The sequence below is a fragment of the Neophocaena asiaeorientalis genome, unplaced genomic scaffold (assembly GCF_003031525.2).
Source record: "Neophocaena asiaeorientalis asiaeorientalis breed wild unplaced genomic scaffold, Neophocaena_asiaeorientalis_V1.1 scaffold578, whole genome shotgun sequence".
NCBI classification, from domain to species: domain Eukaryota; kingdom Metazoa; phylum Chordata; class Mammalia; order Artiodactyla; family Phocoenidae; genus Neophocaena; species Neophocaena asiaeorientalis.
The window spans coordinates 68947-86691 of record NW_020174932.1 but is presented as its reverse complement, the minus strand read 5'-3'; the positions used below and the strand labels follow the sequence as shown (position 1 = coordinate 86691).

Sequence of the window (17745 nt, the reverse complement as noted above, 5' to 3'; positions counted from 1 at the left end):
ACCCAATGCAGCCAAATATAAATAAGTAAATAAATTTATTTAAAAAAAAAGAATATTGTCCAAACCACAAAAAATGACCAAACATCCACTTATCTTGGCTAATATGAGTGAGGGCTGCTTCTTTACCAATTACAGCTTCAACCTCACTTTGTTCTTTCTGCCTTCTAGATAAAGTTTATTAAAATACTCAGTGAAATTCTCACAGCAGCTAATGTATAGAAAAGTCCCTCTTAAACCCCTGAATCACTTAACACAAGGCCAAATACTATAGTAAGTTCTTTCTAACACCATCTTAATTTGACACCGCTTAGGGTGTGTTCTGCTTCATTGCAGCCAACCAGTAATTCCAACTTTAGGTGTATTCCTGGTGGTCTTTGACTGAAGGGCATTGACACAGGTCATGCTGAGTCTCATCCCTATGCTTTTTCTCGCATTTGTTCTGAAACCCCTTCTGTCCTGTGCATTCAGATCGACCTCAGTTTTCATATTTATTACCAGTTGATCTAGTTTCCAACAATCCAAATCAGTGCTACTCCAAGAGTGCTCTGCGATTAGTGGTTGCCTAGGGTGTTAGGGGTGTGGGTGGAGTGACTGCTAAATGGTTACAGAGTTTCTTTTTGGAGTTATAAAAATATTCTAAAATTGATTGTGGTGATGTTCCACAACTCTGAATTAAGAAAAGCCACTGAATTATACACCATAAATGGGTGAATCGTATGGTGTGTAAATAATTTCTCAATAAAGCTCTTAAATTTTTTGTGGTCTGGAACTGGTACCTGCCTACCACTACGCAAGTGCAGAAACTGAGAGAAGTTTGATGCTTTTATAGCATTCGATAGTTAATCCATACACGTTGAACATAAATAAAAATCTGGACGTGTCTTTTCCATGTTTAAGTTTTCAAATTTCACTTTTCTAAGTATTCATTTCTACTGTATATTATAAAAATATCAGTCTTCACGGACTGGGAGAAAACCTCATATAGTTGAGAAACACGTGCCCTAAGTACCTATAACTTCAAGACGTGTGGCCCGAGTGTCTCAATGAGGAACTACAATACCCAGAATTCCTGCCAAATGCGTAAGCGACGTCTGTTCCTCCGACCTCGCCGCGACGTGCCCTTGGGCGTGTAGTGCGTGCTTTTGGTAGAGCACGCTGTGTTCGCCTGGCCTCTTTTCATGGTTTGGGGACGGACACCACGAGAGGTAAGGTGATGTCTTTCGAGGAAAGGCTAAAAACTCTGGGATATGAGGGAGGCGTGAGCGACACAACCCAGCCTGTTGCGTCCCTTGCTGGGAGACGTGGAATAGGCTGGAGTTCTGAGCCCTCGTAACCAGGCTTAACCGCGATCCTTCAGAAAAGTTCTCTGGCGTTGAGGGAAAAACTTGCCCGCAGGTCTCGGCCGGGTGGCGGCGATAGGTTTTCTTTTTGCTCACAGCACATTCTCGGGCCGGGACCCTGGGTTCGGCTGAGAAACGGAGGCTTTCTTCCGGGTATTGGATTTCCCGGAGCGCGGAGGACTAGGGCAGAGCTGATCCCTCTCCCAGCCAGGACCGGGAGACCAAATTCATTCGTTCAGCTTCACTGTGTGCCAAGCGCGGAGGATGCCTGCCATTTGCAAAGGGTGTCCTTGTGTATCCTGCACAGTACCTGTTCACGGCGGGTAACCTATCTCTCATTTATAGTACCAAGGCCCCTCCTTTGGTTAAGTCACTTCCCCAAGGTCACTTAGCTGGGGACTTGACACCTTGGTATTGTAACCAGTGGGTTCTTTCCACTTTCAGATGTGAATAGGCAGGAGACTCTGCTTTGTGCAGAGTTTTTTGTGTATGTGTGTGATCCAAGTCGGCTTGGGTCGGGATGCTGTACAGATTGCCACAAAGTAGTCAATATTGTCTCATCGTTTTTTCTTGGGTACAGACAGTTTGGCCTAGCCATAGGATTCTGAGGCATACTTTTAGTGTTGGTTTGTTGATGTAATGAGGATGTTCAAGTTGAAAGAACTGGGTGGTTGTCTCAGCTTCATTAGTACTAGAGTAGTTTTTTTTAACCTTTTTGAACCTAGCTTTTCTCTGTAAAATGCAAATGATAGCATCTACCTGGCAGGTTAATTGAGAGAATGTAATGGGATAACGTATTTTAAAAGTCCTTTGTAAAATGTTGCAGCAGTGTTAGATGATAGGATTTTAGTCCCAGCTTTTCTAACCATTGTTTCTCAACTAGAAATATAGACATTTATAAATTTTAAAAACAAATTATTCGTTTTCTTTATTGTCTTTGGTTCTCCTGTTGCATCACTACGCAACTACATTACTTGATTTCTTCATATGTCCTGATTGGGCTTTAATCATCTCATTTATTGCTTAAAACCTACTTAAGGTCAATAGTGATTAAACTGTTTGAGTTCTTTTAGTGTACAAGGAGAAAGGAGCAAGAAATTTTCTTGAAAGCAAATATACCAGAAATCATCCCTCTGAAAAAAACATTTTTTATTATGGCTCTGAATTAATGGCTACTCTTCGTAGAAACTATAAAGGCAAAATGTTTATTTATTGCAGTTTTATTCTTCTATTTAAAAAGATGCTTCTTTCTGGTTTGGGATTTTTTTTTTTTTCCCTTCTGCTTTTATAGTCAAATTTGAAAACTTCATGTTAAGTGTCAGATTTATCATTTTTAAAATGGAGTGCGGGGGGCTTCCCTGGTGGCGCAGTGGTTAAGAATCCGCCTGCCAATGCGGGTCATGGGCCTCGAGCCCTGTTGCAGGAAGATCCCACATGCCGCGGAGCAACTAAGCCCGTGTGCCACAACTACTGAGCCTGTGCTCTAGAGCCCGCGAGCCACAACTACTGAAGCCCGTGTGCCACAACTACTGAGCCTGTGCTCTAGAGCCCGCGAGCCACAACTACTGAAGCCCGTGTGCCACAACTACTGAGCCTGTGCTCTAGAGCCCGCGAGCCACAACTACTGAAGCCCGTGTGCCACAACTACTGAGCCTGTGCTCTAGAGCCCGCGAGCCACAACTACTGAAGCCCGTGTGCCACAACTACTGAGCCTGTGCTCTAGAGCCCGCGAGCCACAACTACTGAAGCCCGTGTGCCACAACTACTGAGCCTGTGCTCTAGAGCCCGCGAGCCACAACTACTGAAGCCCGTGTGCCACAACTACTAAAGCCCACGAGTCTAGAGCCCTTGCTCTGCAACAAGAGAAGCCACTGCAATGAGAAGCCTGTGCGCCGCAACAAAGAGTAACCCCCGCTCACCGCAACCAGAGAAAGCCCGCACACAGCAGGAAGACCCAATGCAGCCAAAAATAAATACTAAAATAAAATAAATAAATAAATAAAATAGAGTGTGGAAGGAAACCCCTTTTCCTGGATATTTAGTTGTGGATTAAATCCTGCTCTCAGGTTCAGGCGAAGAACAAAGTGTGTAATTAATGGAGGAAAAGCTTGTTATTTTAATTAGAATTTTGGAATTTGATAGTTATAACTGTGTTAAACTGATTTCTTTACAGAAATTGCATATTGGAATGAGATTTGGAGTCATCATAATGGAAGCAAGCTACATGAAGGAAAAACAGTTATTTTTATACCAGCATATTGCACCTGACTGCTAGTTGCAAATGGTTTTCTTTACGTAAGAAAATTTGTGATATAAATGAAAAGATAGTTCTTTTCCTAGACTGATTGTTTACAATATGCTTCGCCTAAGAGCTATTTGTCCATTCTCCTGGAGAGTGTTTCAGCTTCGACCCTTTAGTTTCGAACCATTACTTAGTCAGATGAATAAGTGTACAGATGAAGAGCAAATATTTGATCTTATTGAAAAAAACAAAGCCATACTTTCAGAAAAGCAAGTGGCATGTGCACTCAGTATGCTTTGGCAGTTTCAAAAGCAGAAGATCAGCTTGTTAAAAAATGTGGAATGTATCAGAAACCATCCCCAATTTCTTACTCTTCATAATTTAGCTACAACTAAAATGGAATTCATGAATGACAATACCTTGGTGAATGTGTTATACATCATACAACAGTAAGTAATGTACTTTTAGATTTTATAGAAATGATTGTAGTTTATTTTTATATTTAATTTTCTAAAAAGCTCTAAACGGGAAAAAATGTTTTTTTCCCTTTTTCCTGATAAGCTAATTTTTTAAATTTTATTTTAATTTTATTTATTTTTGTCGGCATCAGGTCTTCGTTGCTGCGTGCGGGCTTTCTCTAGTTGTGGCGAGCGGGGCTACTCTTCATTACAGTGCGTGGGCTTCTCATTGCAGTGGCTTCTCTTGCTGCGGAGCACAGGCTGTAGGTGAGCAGGCTTCAGTAGTTGCAGCACGGTGGGCTCAGTGGTTATGGCACACGGGTTTAGTTGCTCTGCGGCATCTTCTCGGACCAGGGATCGAACCCGTGTCCCCTGCATTGGCAGGTGGATTCTTAACCACTGAGCCACCAGGGAATTGCCCTGATCATCTAATATTTTAAAGATATGTAGAGGATATTCTTTGATTATGGTAATCATTTCACAGTGTATATACATATCAAAACATTATGCTGTACAACCTAAATATATACAATTTTTGTTAATCATATGTCAATAAGGTTGGGAAAAAATTTAAAAAGAAAAGAAATTTTACATCATTCTCAAGGGAATCCAGCCTTCAGAAGAGCTGGATGTCCTAAATGAAGAATTGAGCAGCTATATAAAGGGAAAAAGGACACAAAAGTTAAAATTAATCTGTTTGTTAGTCTCATTGGTGAAATTATCCAAGGTGCAAGGGCCATTTAAGTAGCTATAGATGTCAGCACTGTACAAAGCAGAGATACAGTTGTTTTTATTAGGGTGTCAGTGTATACAAGAAAGGGGCTTAAGGCTTTACTTATTCTGGGGGGTGGTGTTAGACTAAAAAAGAGTGACATCCCTTTTTTGGTGGTCTTTCTCAGATTTGCAAAGTTTTTTCTCTGAGGTACATGGTGGGATGGGTATGATAATCAGTTTTGTTTTCTCAGTGGTCATATTAGTTTGGAAAATGCTGAATCAGACGAAATTAAACAGATCTTTATTGGACTTCAGAGCATTCAGAGCCTGCAGGACTCTTCAATATACATATGCTAATGTATATTGTGAACCTTTTAGCGGGGATATTTTCCAAACTTACTTATCCACAAAACATTGTGTTGAACACCTCACAAGAACACTGCACAGATGGAGGAATGCTGCTTCATGGTGATTTGCCCCCAAACCGCATTTCTGTGTATCCCTCCTAAGTCATATTTTAGTGAGGAAAGGATTTAAGAGTAAAATATAATTTTGTTTTCAAGTTTTTAAAATAGCATGTAGTTTGATTTTGTTTCATGACTCAACCTGAAAGTCTTTGACTTTTAGGAGACAAAATAACCTAGCCTTAACATTATAAAGATGTTGAAATCGGTTAAAAAGAGATTTTTATATGTACAACATATAATATATATTGCTTAATTATATATAGAAAATATCCATTGTTAGTGAAGGTATATGCTTTGCATTGTTAGTGAAGGAACTGCCATATGCTTCTGGTGGTATAATACGTATCCAGAACTATAAAAATGTCCTCGGACCCAGTAATTTTGCTTCTAAGATTTATCCTAAGAAAGTAACCTGAGATACATGTAAAGATTCTTGGGCTTCCCTGGTGGCGCAGTGGATAAGAATCTGCCTGCCAATGCAGGGAACACAGGTTCCATCCCTGGTCTGGGAAGATCCCACATGCCACGGAGCAACTAAGCCCTTGCGCCACAACTACTGATCCTGTGCTCTAGAGCTGGTGAGCCACAACAACTGAAGCCCACGTGCCTAGAGCCTGTGCTTCGCAACAAGAGAAGCCACCGCAATGAGAAGCCCGCACACCGCAACAAAGAGTAGCCCCCGCTCTCCACAACTAGAGAAAGCCTGCGTGTAGCAATGAAGACCCAAAGCAGCCAAAAATAAATAAATACATAAGTAAATTTTTTAAAAAAAGATTCTTGTATGTGGTTATTCATCCCAACATTGTTATAATATTGAAAAACTAAGATCCTAGTAAGTTGGTGAATGTTTAAATGATAATTTATTCACATAATTAATAGTACACAACCACTAAAAATTATGTTTTGAAGAATATGTAATGATATGGGTAAATGTCCACAATATAATGTTAACTTACTGAAAAAGGCAGGATATAAAAATGTAAAAGAAATATGTATGTCTTTAAGTATGTAGAAAAATAACTGGAAAGAAATGCTCCAAGTTAATGATGGTGGATATTTATGAGTAGCAGAGTTATAAATGATTTTTATTACCCACTTAAAGTTTTTCTTTATTTTACAAACTTTCTCCTATAGAAATATTTTTGCGGTCAGAGCAAAGTAGTACGTGTTAGATGTACTTTTAACATAAAATATATCATTGAACATTTTTATTGTTCAGTGGAGGTCATTGAAATGTACAGATAAAAGGATGAGAAGGGCATGGGATAAAGTATAGGGGTTTATTAGATTGTACCAAGAAATCAGAATATTGAAATGAGACCAGACCAGAAATAAGGACTGATTGTGTAAGAATATAATAACTTGTGGTTTACTTTTGCATTATAATCCTTACTGCATGTATGTTTTTAATAATTTTAAAATGTTTCTGTATAGAAAATTATTTTCTCTTGATTTTATTGAGGTTTGGTTTTGAGGCCCATGACCCGCTAGTTGAAGCACTAGTTACAGAAGCATGGAGAAGACTGGAAAGGCAAGTACTCTGGGTTTTTCAACTAAGGTCAGGGTTGTCCTTTTCAGTGTTAGCACAGTGAAATCTTATAGGGAAAGAATGAGGAGCTGCTGCCTAACTATCAAGCTTCATTAAAAAAATGTATTTAAATTCAGTTTACTTCGAGGGGTTTTTGATCTTGTAAAGTGTGTTTATTTAGCATGGTGAAATCTTGTAGGAAAAGAATGGGGAATGTATTTTTTTCCTTAAGAGAGAAAGAAAAGTATTTCAAATATTCCCTATTTAAGGGTGTGGAATGTAGTGTGCTTTAAACATATATAATTAATCAAAATATAAATAGAGTCACTGCTATTCTTGGACTAGGCTTTCTGAATTTTTCTGAAAGAGTTCTGCTTCAGAAAGAAAAACATTCTGAGTGATAGGCTGTCAGTAAAAACCCTAGATGTTCAGGAGTCATAAAAGGAGAAAGAAGATACCAGTTCAGGAGAAAGGAAAGCTATATAACTGTTTAGCAGCATCTATAGGTACTTGTCTATCACTCCATCTTTATGAAGAGGCAGTGAGCAGAGTCTTAGAAGCTAACAGTGTCTTAGAAGCTTTCAGGTCCACTGCTGTGAATAGTATCAATTCAGATCTCTTTCCTACTTTATACACAGCTATATCTTTAGCATATTGCCATAATCAATAATCATCTAGAACGGGGCATGACCAGAAATACAGCCGCCCCCTCCCCCGTCCCACACCCCACGTTCATGGGGAACCTGGTGCTAAACCATTGGTAGACGACCTACTTCTGGGTGGGGGGTTTCATAGTAGCAGAATAGCTCCCTGCTGTGATCTATTGAAAGTCAGCCCTCAACACAAGGGTTTGTAAAAAAATAAAAAGAGAAACAAAGAAAAAAGAAAGCAAAAAAAGAAATAAAAAAATAATTATTTAGAAAAATGTGAAATTTGTTGAGTATTATGAGTACAGAGAAGCCTATGGTATCCTATACTATACTATTTATGTTTTATAAGAATATATGAGAAGCTCTCCGTTTATAAAACAGCTGAGATAGTAGCAGAGCTCATTTTGGCTATTTATGAAAACTTGGAATATTTAAACCTAGGGGTTCTGGATAGCCAAGGTCCATCATTAGTAGAATAAAGCAAATGTTAGTGAGGAAAGGGAAAATCAAGGTGGGAAAGAGACAGGAGGAAAACCACAGAACAATGCTCCCTCTAAACCAAATAGTAACCTAGGGCAGAAGAGAAACTATAGCTGTTTATTTGTGTTTAGATGAGAGGAGCAGCATAAACTTTACAGCTCCTCCTTTGTAGCAGCATATGTTTAAAGCATAAACAATGGTAAATTCTTACAACTGTAGTCATATAAAGCTCTGTAGGCCTTTGTTGTGTGAGCTGGATTAAATTAAACAAGGTACCCACCAGATCTCTGGGCTTAGAAATTCCACATTCATTTACTGAATGGTGGTTTTAGTTAATCTTATTATCTAAACCTGTCTGTTTTCTCTCTCCATTTTTGCATTCTCTCTACCTGTAACTATCTTTTTGTTGAGGGTAAGGAGAATAATCTTAGTGCTTTCATGAGCAATTCAAACTAGTCTTCCCGCAGTATCCAAGGGCAGTTGGTTCTAGCATCCCCTCAGATATCAAAATCCATGGATGCTCAAGTCCCTTATATAAAATGATGTAATATTGGCATAAAACCTACAGACATCTCCCATCTACTTTAAATCATCTCTTGATTAATTATAATACCTAGTACAATGGAAATGCTATGTAAATAGTTGCTCAGCATGTGGCACATTCAAGTTGTGCTCTTTGGAGCTTTCTGGAATTTGTTTTTTAACTGAATATTTTCGATTTGCTGTTGCTTGAATCCATGGATTTAGAACCCTTGGACACGGAGGGCCGACTCTACTAGGTCTTTGGGGGTTAAATTTGGTCATTGTTGATAATAGCTCAAAACTTTTCTTCAAAGCAGCATTAAATGGTATGTGTATTACTCATCTTGAACAAATCAGTTGTAGAATAGGTGCTTTTTTCATTTTGGTTTTACTATCTACTACTTAAACAATTAAATTACAGATATGCAATTATACTTCCCAGTGAATCAGACATTTCTTTTTAATTTTTCTTAATTTCACAATAGCTCAGGTGATAATGACTTTGTTTTATATGGTGTTTTTTTAATTTGTAGCAATACTTTTATTTTTTTATAATACTAAGTAATAAAATTTTTTAAACCCTAATTTGTATTCCATGTGTAGAATTTCTAATAGAATCATAGAATAAATGTTAATTTCTGATTTTTTTATAGTCATGGTGGCCTATGATGTTAAATTTTTGTTACTGCGGTAACTTAATTAAATGATTTTGCTATAATATCTATGAATTTGTTATATAAATATAATTTGTAATGATTCAAATAGGATAGATTATTATGAATTAACAATATGGTAGATCATAGCAAGAATAATTAGCATACATTTGAAATTCAAATTAAAAACCCTCTTTATTATGGAAGATTTTAAACATTTACTAAAGTAGAGAAATTAGTATAATGAACTCCTTTGTACGCATCATCCAGTGTCAACGATTACCAACGTATAGCAGTCTTGTTTTGTCTAGATCACCTCCAGTTCCCTCCCTACCCTTCAGTATAGTTTAAATTGTGGTATCATTTCATCAGTAAATACCTTAGTATATATTTCTGATAGACAAAAAGCACTCTTTAAAAATATATATATAATCACCATGCCATTTTTTATACCTACGAAAATGAATAATTATTCCTTAAATTCCCTAATAACTGAGTTCAAATTTCCTTGATTGCTCTAAAAAAGGTCTTTTTATAAGGCAGTTTGTTTAAATAAGTATCCAAACAAGGTTTACTGATTACATTTAGTCAAGTTTTTCTCTGCCCTTTTTTTTTTTTTTTTTTGTGGTACGCGGGCCTCTCACTGCCGTGTCCTCCCGCTGCGGAGCACAGGCTCCAGACGCGCAGGCTCAGCGGCCATGGCTCACGGGCCCAGCCGCTCCGCGGCGTGTGGGATCCTCCCGGACCGGCAATGAACTGCGTCCCCTGCATCAGCAGGCAGACTCCCAACCACTGCGCCACCAGGGAAGCCCTCTGCCTTTTTTTTGTAAGTACTCATTTTATTAAAGGATATCATTTAAAATTACACCAATCATAAGTATGCATCTTGATGAATTTTCACATACTGAAAATACACTTATACTTCTGTGTAATAGCACCAAGATCAAGACAAAGAATATCACTAGTTTCCCAGAAGTTTCTTTCATGCTCTCTTCCAATCACTCCCTACCTTCCTGCCCTAAGAGTGACCACTCTCTTGGCTTCTACTACCATAAATTAGTTTTGCTTTTATAAAAATGAAATCCTGGGAATTCCCTGGTGGTCCAGTGGGTAGGACTGGGCACTCTCAACTGTTGTGGCCTAGGTTCAATCCCTGGTTGGGGAACTAAGATCCTGCAAGCCATGCAGCGTGGCCAAAAAACAAAAAGAAAAAAAAGCGAGAAATCATATAGTAAGAACTCTTATACCTAGTGTATTTCACTCAATATATTTTAAAGATTCTTCCATGATATTGCGCTGTTTGTTATTTTTTATTGCTGTATAGTATTCTAGGAATATGTGCAATTTATTCACTGTACTCTTGATGGACATTGAGATTGTTGCTATTTAGCATTTAGTTTTTTGCTGTTACATATTATGCTGCTGTGCAGTTCCTTATGCTTGTCTTTTAGTGAATTCAAAGTCTTTAAAAATCTGTAACAATTCTCCTTCCTGCTCATTTGTCTTGCCATTTACTTGTTGAAGGAATCGAGTCATTTTTCCTATAGGAAAATTCTGAAGTTTTTCAAGCATGATTGTAGTAGAGGTTGTTTTATTTGTTAATATACAACCTTGAGTTGAAATTGTTCTGTCCTCAAAAAATTAATATGTAAATGATTCAAACAATTTCAAGTGTTTTTTTCCCTTTTTAAAATCTTCAAGTAGAATTTGGCTTTTTAACTCTTAGCCTGGGTTACTTTTATAATAATAAATAATCAACATTTTAGAAAAATTCATTTTATAGTAGTAATATATTAGTATTTTTTATTGCTTTTTATTTTATAACTGTGTATTATGTTTTAAGTGAAAATAAATAGTAATGATCCCCTTTGTATATTTACTTTAATAGGTTTGATATTAATATGCTGTCAAAATTTTCCTCTTGCCTGGCAGATCAACATTTATGTTTTAGTCCATTAATGGGAAAAATAGCTGATATTGTAAATAGGAACTTGGAAACGATACAGGACTTAAGGTAAATCTATGTAGGGGCTTTGTGTTATGGTGGAAAGATTCTGGGCTTTGAATGCACACACACTTAGACTTGCTAGTTCCTAACTATGTGACTTTATAATCTCTTGGAAGTTCACTGTCCTCATCTATACAACAGGTATAGTAGTATCTACTGTGCAATGTTACTGTGGGAATTAGAGATGAAATATGTAAAGTATAACACAATGTTGTGAAGATTTGTGATTTTTCCTTACTTGCAAGCTAACATGTTTGCCTACCATCCTTACAACCTCATTTAACCTTAATTACCTCCTGAAAGGCCCTACCTCTAAATATAGTCATATTGCCAGCTAGGGCTTTAACATATAGATTTGGAGTGGGGGGGAACCATAGTTCAGTCTATAGCATACACCAGTGTTCATAGCAGCATTAGTCATAATAGCCAAAGGGTGGAAACAACCTTAATGTCCATCAACAAATGATTGGGCAATCAAAATTTGGTATATACCCACAATGGAATATCATTCAGCCTTAAAAAGGCGGGAAATTCTGATATATGTTACAACATGGATGAACCCTGAAGACATTATGCTAAGTGAAATAAGCTATACACAAAAGTACAAGTATTGTATGATTTCACTTTATATGAGGTACCTAGAGTAGTCAAATTCATAGGAACAAAGTAGAATGGTTGTTGCCAGGAGTTGGGGGAGGGGAGAATGGGGAATTACTGTTTAATCGGTAGTTTTAGTTTGAGAAGATGAAAAAGTCTTGCAGACGGATGGTGGTGTTGGTTGTACAACAGTATGAATGTACTTAATACAACTGAACTGTACACTTAAAAATGTTTAAAATGGTAAATTTTATATATATTTTCACACATATATGAAAGTAGCTTATAAAAGCAGAGACAATAAAAATCACTGTAAAGTAAACTTTTTTAACTTTAAAAAATTATTATAGACCCATTTGAGAATCTAATGAAATCTTTGGACATTTCCCCACTCCAAACTGCAATTACAAATATATATACAATTAAAAAAAATCGTATTCAAAGGGTTCATGATTAAACTAAATAGCAATGCTGGTTTACTAATTAAAGTTAATTGGTACTAACATTAAACATTCTGATTAGAGAAGCCAAAGTATTGTATAACTGGGTTTTTAAAACATAATTTGTTTTATTGAAAGGATTGAAGAAATTTTGAAACAAAAAAATGCAAACAGGCCCCCTATCCTAATGGTTGAGATATTCGTGTCTTTTTTGTAGATTGTTTTATAATTATTATCCCCACGTTTGTTATATATCTTACATTTTGCATTCTTTATTCATTATTAGGTATATTCTTATATTTAGAGTTTCTTGATTTTTGTATCATGTAAGAACTGTCTTTTGAAAGCAGAGACCTCACCTTTGTAATTTTGGTGTCTTCCACAGTGCCTAGAAGATTGATTTATGTTTCTTAAGAGTGTTTATTGAGTGAAGAAATATTCACGTTCAATATTGTCCTACTGTTATATATTAATATTAATGTAGCCTGAAACATTAAAAAATATGAAATCATTAGTGAGAAATATTTTGCCAAGATTTTTACTGGTAAATTACAGATACACAGAGAAAGGAGTAACAAAGCGAAGTCTACTTCCAAAAATATAGAATGAGACTTTCCATGTTGCATTCAATGGGCTGTTGGCCCAGAGTGATTTCTGAGTAAATTTCACTAAAATATTTTCCTTCAAAGCATTTATCTATAGAACGAGATATTATACACACTAAAAAAAAATTATTTCAATTCTTTTTTGCCTAAAGGGGTTTGATTAGTGGGAGATCAGAGTTCAAGTCCCATTAGTATTTAAAAGAAAAATTTTGTTGTATAAAACCTATAATATTTTTATCAGTTCCTTTCCGTTTCTAAGCATTTAGTCTTAGAATTGCTCATTTTTCTTAGATAATGTAAAAATCTTTGCATCTTTTTCCTTTTTCAGGTGCTTGTCTGTTTTAATGGTCAGCATATCTTCTTTAATATCACAGCGTTTTCAAGAGCAACTAGTGAACAAAGCAGAGCAACTTTTTGACACCATAGATTCTTCCCAGGTCAACACTGCAAGAAGAATAGTACAGTTTCTTCGAAATATTAAATATAGTTATTACCCACTATTGGAAAGGTGCAATAAAGTGTTTTTGAGCAATGTGAACCACCTTGATTTGGACTCCATAAGTAAAATACTTAGTCTATACCACTCTCTACAGTTCCATAGTTTTGAATTTACTTTAATGACTAAGAAGAGGCTAACAGAAATGATTCCTCTGTTTGACCACCCAGCTAGCTTTGTAAAATTGTTTGTAACATTAGGACCTGTGGCAGGACCTGAAGAAGAGAAACAGTAAGTTCAGCTAAAAATACTTTACTTTTCTTGTTGAGAATATATAGAGCCTTCAAGCTTAGATCTTGCAGTTCTGAAGTCAGAAAAGTCACTCCACTCAACCGTAGAAGGGAGAATTATCTCTTGTGCTCTGCTCCTTGATTCTTTCTCTGATTTTTCTAATTTACATCTCAAACTCTTAGTCTCCTACTGCTTTGAATGGGGACCAATAATCCCCTGGTGGCCAACACAGCAATGGATGTGGGAGAACATCATTTAAGTGCTATTCTCCCTTCTTAGGCCAGGTGACTGGCTTTGCACAGAGAGATAAGACTCCCCCATCCCCAGTACAGAGTGTGGAATATTCAGAATTATAGTAGTCCTAACGATGGACCATTTTATGCTTTGGTGTCTTCAAATTCATCATCAAAAGCATTTATTATGCACATTGGTATATGTTCCCAGTGTCAGGTTTGAGTGATTTTGGTCTGATTCCTATCTTTAAGAATTTCTAGTTTTGCCACATTTTTTTTTTTAACATCTTTATTGGAGTATAATTGCTTTACAATGGTGTGTTAGTTTCTGCTGTATAACAAAGTGAATCAGCTATGCATATACATATATCCTCATATCTCCTCCCTCTTGTGTCTCTCCCCGCCCCCCCCATCCCACCCCTCTAGGTGGACACAAAGCACCGATCTCCCTGTGCTATGCGGCTGCTTCCCACTAGCTAGCTATTTTACATTTGGTAGTGTATACATGTCCATGCCACTCTCTCACTTCGTCCCAGCTTACCCTTCCCTCTCCCCGTGTCCTCAAGTCCATTCTCTATGTCTGTTTTGCCAGATTTGATGTAGATAGAAATATTTGGGCTATAAAGATGAGCAAATATTAAATTAATACATGATTACTAGATATGAGCAAACAAATAAGTGTGATTCGTAGATTCAGTTGAGCAGGGGTTCCAGGAGTTACATAATAGAGGTATCTGCCTCATTTCTGTTAGCAAAGACTTCATGGAGAGTTTTATTTTTAAGAGTTCTTTGAATTATATGAAGAAATTTAAGGGTACATTTTAAGAGACTATCAACATGGAAACAAGATGATTATTAAAAAACTTTTATTGGAATCTTTCTCTTTTTTTGTCACCATGCACTGTTAAAATCTTTTATGCCAAGGCAGTACAAAAGTTGAATTTAATTGAGTCCCTACCTTCAAGGAATTTTTATTCCACTTGAGAGTGCAGAAATACATAATTGAAATATGTAAATAGCATGACACTTCAACATAGTTTATGAGTAACTACTAAAATTAGTGATATAGATAGTAACTACTGTGGGCAGACAGAAAAGTGAGAAAGACGTGGACTAAAATGGTTGGGAAAAGCTATGGGGAGAAGCTGGGTTTGAAATGTTTGATAAGGTTGGTGAAAAGGATGGTGTGGAACTATGTAGGATGAATAGAAAATTAATTTATCTTGCTTTCTTTAGACTTCATTTTTAGGCTTGCCTTCTAAATTATTCTAAAAGACACACTTACATACTTTTATTACTGGATTACTTTGGATGATTTCAAAATGGACCATCTTTGTAAATTTTCAGTTTATAATGTTACAGTAAGTAGTTAGTATATAAGATTTCTGTTAATATGCAGGTATACTGACTTCCTGGTCAGATCTTATTCAGTTTTAAAAAATTGGGGTAGAGTTGAAATATCAATTGTTAGTTCCTTAGCTCTCTAGCTAAAGTTCCTTAGCTCTCTAGCTAAGGTTTACAATGTTAGAATTATTAATTGACCAATTAATTTAAAAACATTTTATCTATATTTTTATGAGATAGTTTAGGATTATACTGAGGCCTTAACTACTTTGAAGAAAACAATGTATTTTTCTTTATTTAATAGTATTTTGTATTATCCCCAGTTATGTGGGGAGAAAATTAGAATTATATATTGAATTCAGTTTTTGTTTCTATTATTTTCTATTTCTTACCTAAGAACTTATTTTTTAAAAAAATTTGTAAGCTAATCATCAGTTTTTCAACATAAAAATATTTTTCTTTGCTTCTAGACTTAAATCAACCATATGGTTGATGTCAGAGGAGTTGACTGGCCAGCAAGCCCTGGCAGTGATGGGAGCAATGGAAGAGATGGAAAGCAGAAATTCACGTCTGATTAAAAAGTAATCTTTTCTGAAATTCATGGTGTTAAGTTTAGTTGACATTCATAAGTTGCTATTTTTTTTTTTGAGAAAAAAACTTATGTTTTTTTCCTGTAATCTTGGTTTTGAAGAACTACGGAATTAACATTTAAGTCATTGTTTATTTTCTAAATAATTTATTTTTCAAAATAGAGATTGTTAAATAGTTTATAGCATATTTCATTTCATTTGCTGCTGTTGTTATTCTCAAGCAGAGGATATAATCTAGGAAAGTGGAGAGCATAGAGCAGAACTGACTTTAAAAGGACAGTTTTTGCAGAACAGTTAACATCTATATGAACTTGAATTGTTTCACACTACAGTTGTTACCTTGAAATCATACTGCCATATATTGCCTTTTTTGTTAACTCGACATTTAAGAAGAGACAAAAATACATGGTTCAGTTTGTGTATATTTATCTTTTCATTATCATAATATTATATATTCCTTTAAAAGATATTCCTTCTACCCTAATTTTTCCAACTTATTGTCTCTTCGCATTTCCCATTGCTTTAAGCATCTCTGTTAGAGGACCAGTGGATTTAAGGAAGAAAATTAAATCAGTTTTACATTTCTATCATCTTGAGACAGTTCTTCAAGAACAGAAAACCTTGTGTCATTCATTGCTGTTTCTCCAGCACAGAGCATGTCTGGCATGAAACAGCTCCTCAGTAAAAGTTTAATAAAAGTACATGAATGAACTGGTTATAATACATGTTTTATCATTCTTTTTAGAATTGCTTCAATTCTGTATAAACATTTGGATAACTATAAACCAGTAGAGTTATTGAGGATAACTCAAGCGTTGATTTTTCTACATTTTCAAAGTAAAGAGCTTTTTGTGAAACTCAGAGAATTGCTGCTTAGGTAAGATTAAAATAGATGTGTTTAAGTCTTTCACTATTGTTTTTTTTATTTCTTTATTTCACTGTTTGTTTTCTTTATGTATAGAGTTGTTGGAAGTTTTTTTTTGTTTTTTTTTGTTTTTGCGGTACGTGGGCCTCTCACTGTTGTGGCCTCTCCCGTTGCGGAGCACAGGCTCCAGACACGCAGGCTCAGCGGCCATGGCTCACGGGCCCAGCCGCTCCGTGACATGTGAGATCTTTCTGGACCGGGGCACGAACCCATGTCCCCTGCATCGGCAGGCAGACTCTCAACCACTGCGCCACGAGGGAAGCCCAGAGTTGTTTGAAGTTTTGAAAGCAGAAATGGGTAGGTTATAAAAAATGTTAAATACACTCGTCTCCCCGCCATGCCCATTTTGCTAGTGCTTGTGCTTGATATATTTTGAAATGGAAATGAGGTCAGTGGGGTGATGAGTTCCCTAGGACGTGAATACACAAAGCCAAGCCATTCTCCTTTCCTGCTGGGATGGAATAACCATGAAAAGATTGGAGCTGCTGAAGAAGGCAAAACTCCATTTGGGAGTGCTCACGTTTGGGGGCCTTTAGTCTGCTTAGTTGCCTGTTTTAAGGCATATTAAGTTTTTAAATTCGAAATTTTAAAAGTAAAATATGTGGGGGTAATGTTAGTGAAAAAGTGTTTTCATACAGATTTTCCCTTTATAATTTTAAAATTTCTGCATTTCTATGGATATAGCATTCATATTTCAACTAAGAAGTTATTCAGTTTTCCATTGACTTTGCATTATGCTAAAATGGAGTTTTCCATTAAAAATTTTTATTTTAAGGATCAGAATAATGAATGAAATTAAAAGCAGATTAACCTTTTTCCCCTCCATTTTTCCATACTAGTTTGCTTTCTTACTGTGGTTTTTGAAAGACCAGGCATGGGGCTCTATGCTGTAATCGAAAGAGTGACATATAATTGAAAATGATTTTTACTATAAGGTGATATCCATTTTCACAGGCCCAGCCGCTCCGCGGCATGTGGGATCTTCCCAGACCGGGGCACGAACCCGTGTCCCCTGCATCGGCAGGTGGACTCTCAACCGCTGCGCCACCAGGGAAGTCCAAGTTTAGTAATTCTGAGCAGCGAGAGCCCTTACATACCTCTGTAATTTAAAATTTTAACCCTTCCCCCTCTTCAGTGTAGATTGTGTGAAAGAACACAATCTGATTAAAATAGTTTACATAAGCGTTTGTATAAATAGCTCCTGAAACCATTTGGGGAATCC

General features: G+C 36.4%; 1 protein-coding gene across 3 annotated transcripts in view; it reads left to right on the top strand.

Moving 5' to 3' along the window:
- Positions 1-1150: 1150 nt before the first annotated feature.
- FASTKD1 (FAST kinase domains 1) overlaps positions 1151-17745 on the top strand; it is a 33039-nt gene continuing 16444 nt past the window's right edge. Inside the window, exons 1-8 of one of the 3 annotated variants that reach the window (XM_024761426.1) lie at positions 1151-1205; positions 3514-3635; positions 3968-4031; positions 6684-6752; positions 10943-11068; positions 13033-13431; positions 15479-15589; positions 16344-16475. In XM_024761426.1, coding sequence (XP_024617194.1) covers positions 3979-4031; positions 6684-6752; positions 10943-11068; positions 13033-13431; positions 15479-15589; positions 16344-16475 — 890 coding nt within the window. In that variant the 5' untranslated portion in view covers positions 1151-1205; positions 3514-3635; positions 3968-3978. Of the gene's footprint in view, positions 1206-3513; positions 4032-6683; positions 6753-10942; positions 11069-13032; positions 13432-15478; positions 15590-16343; positions 16476-17745 lie in introns of those variants that run through there. The other 2 variants (XM_024761425.1, XM_024761427.1) reach the window with 2 other exon arrangements.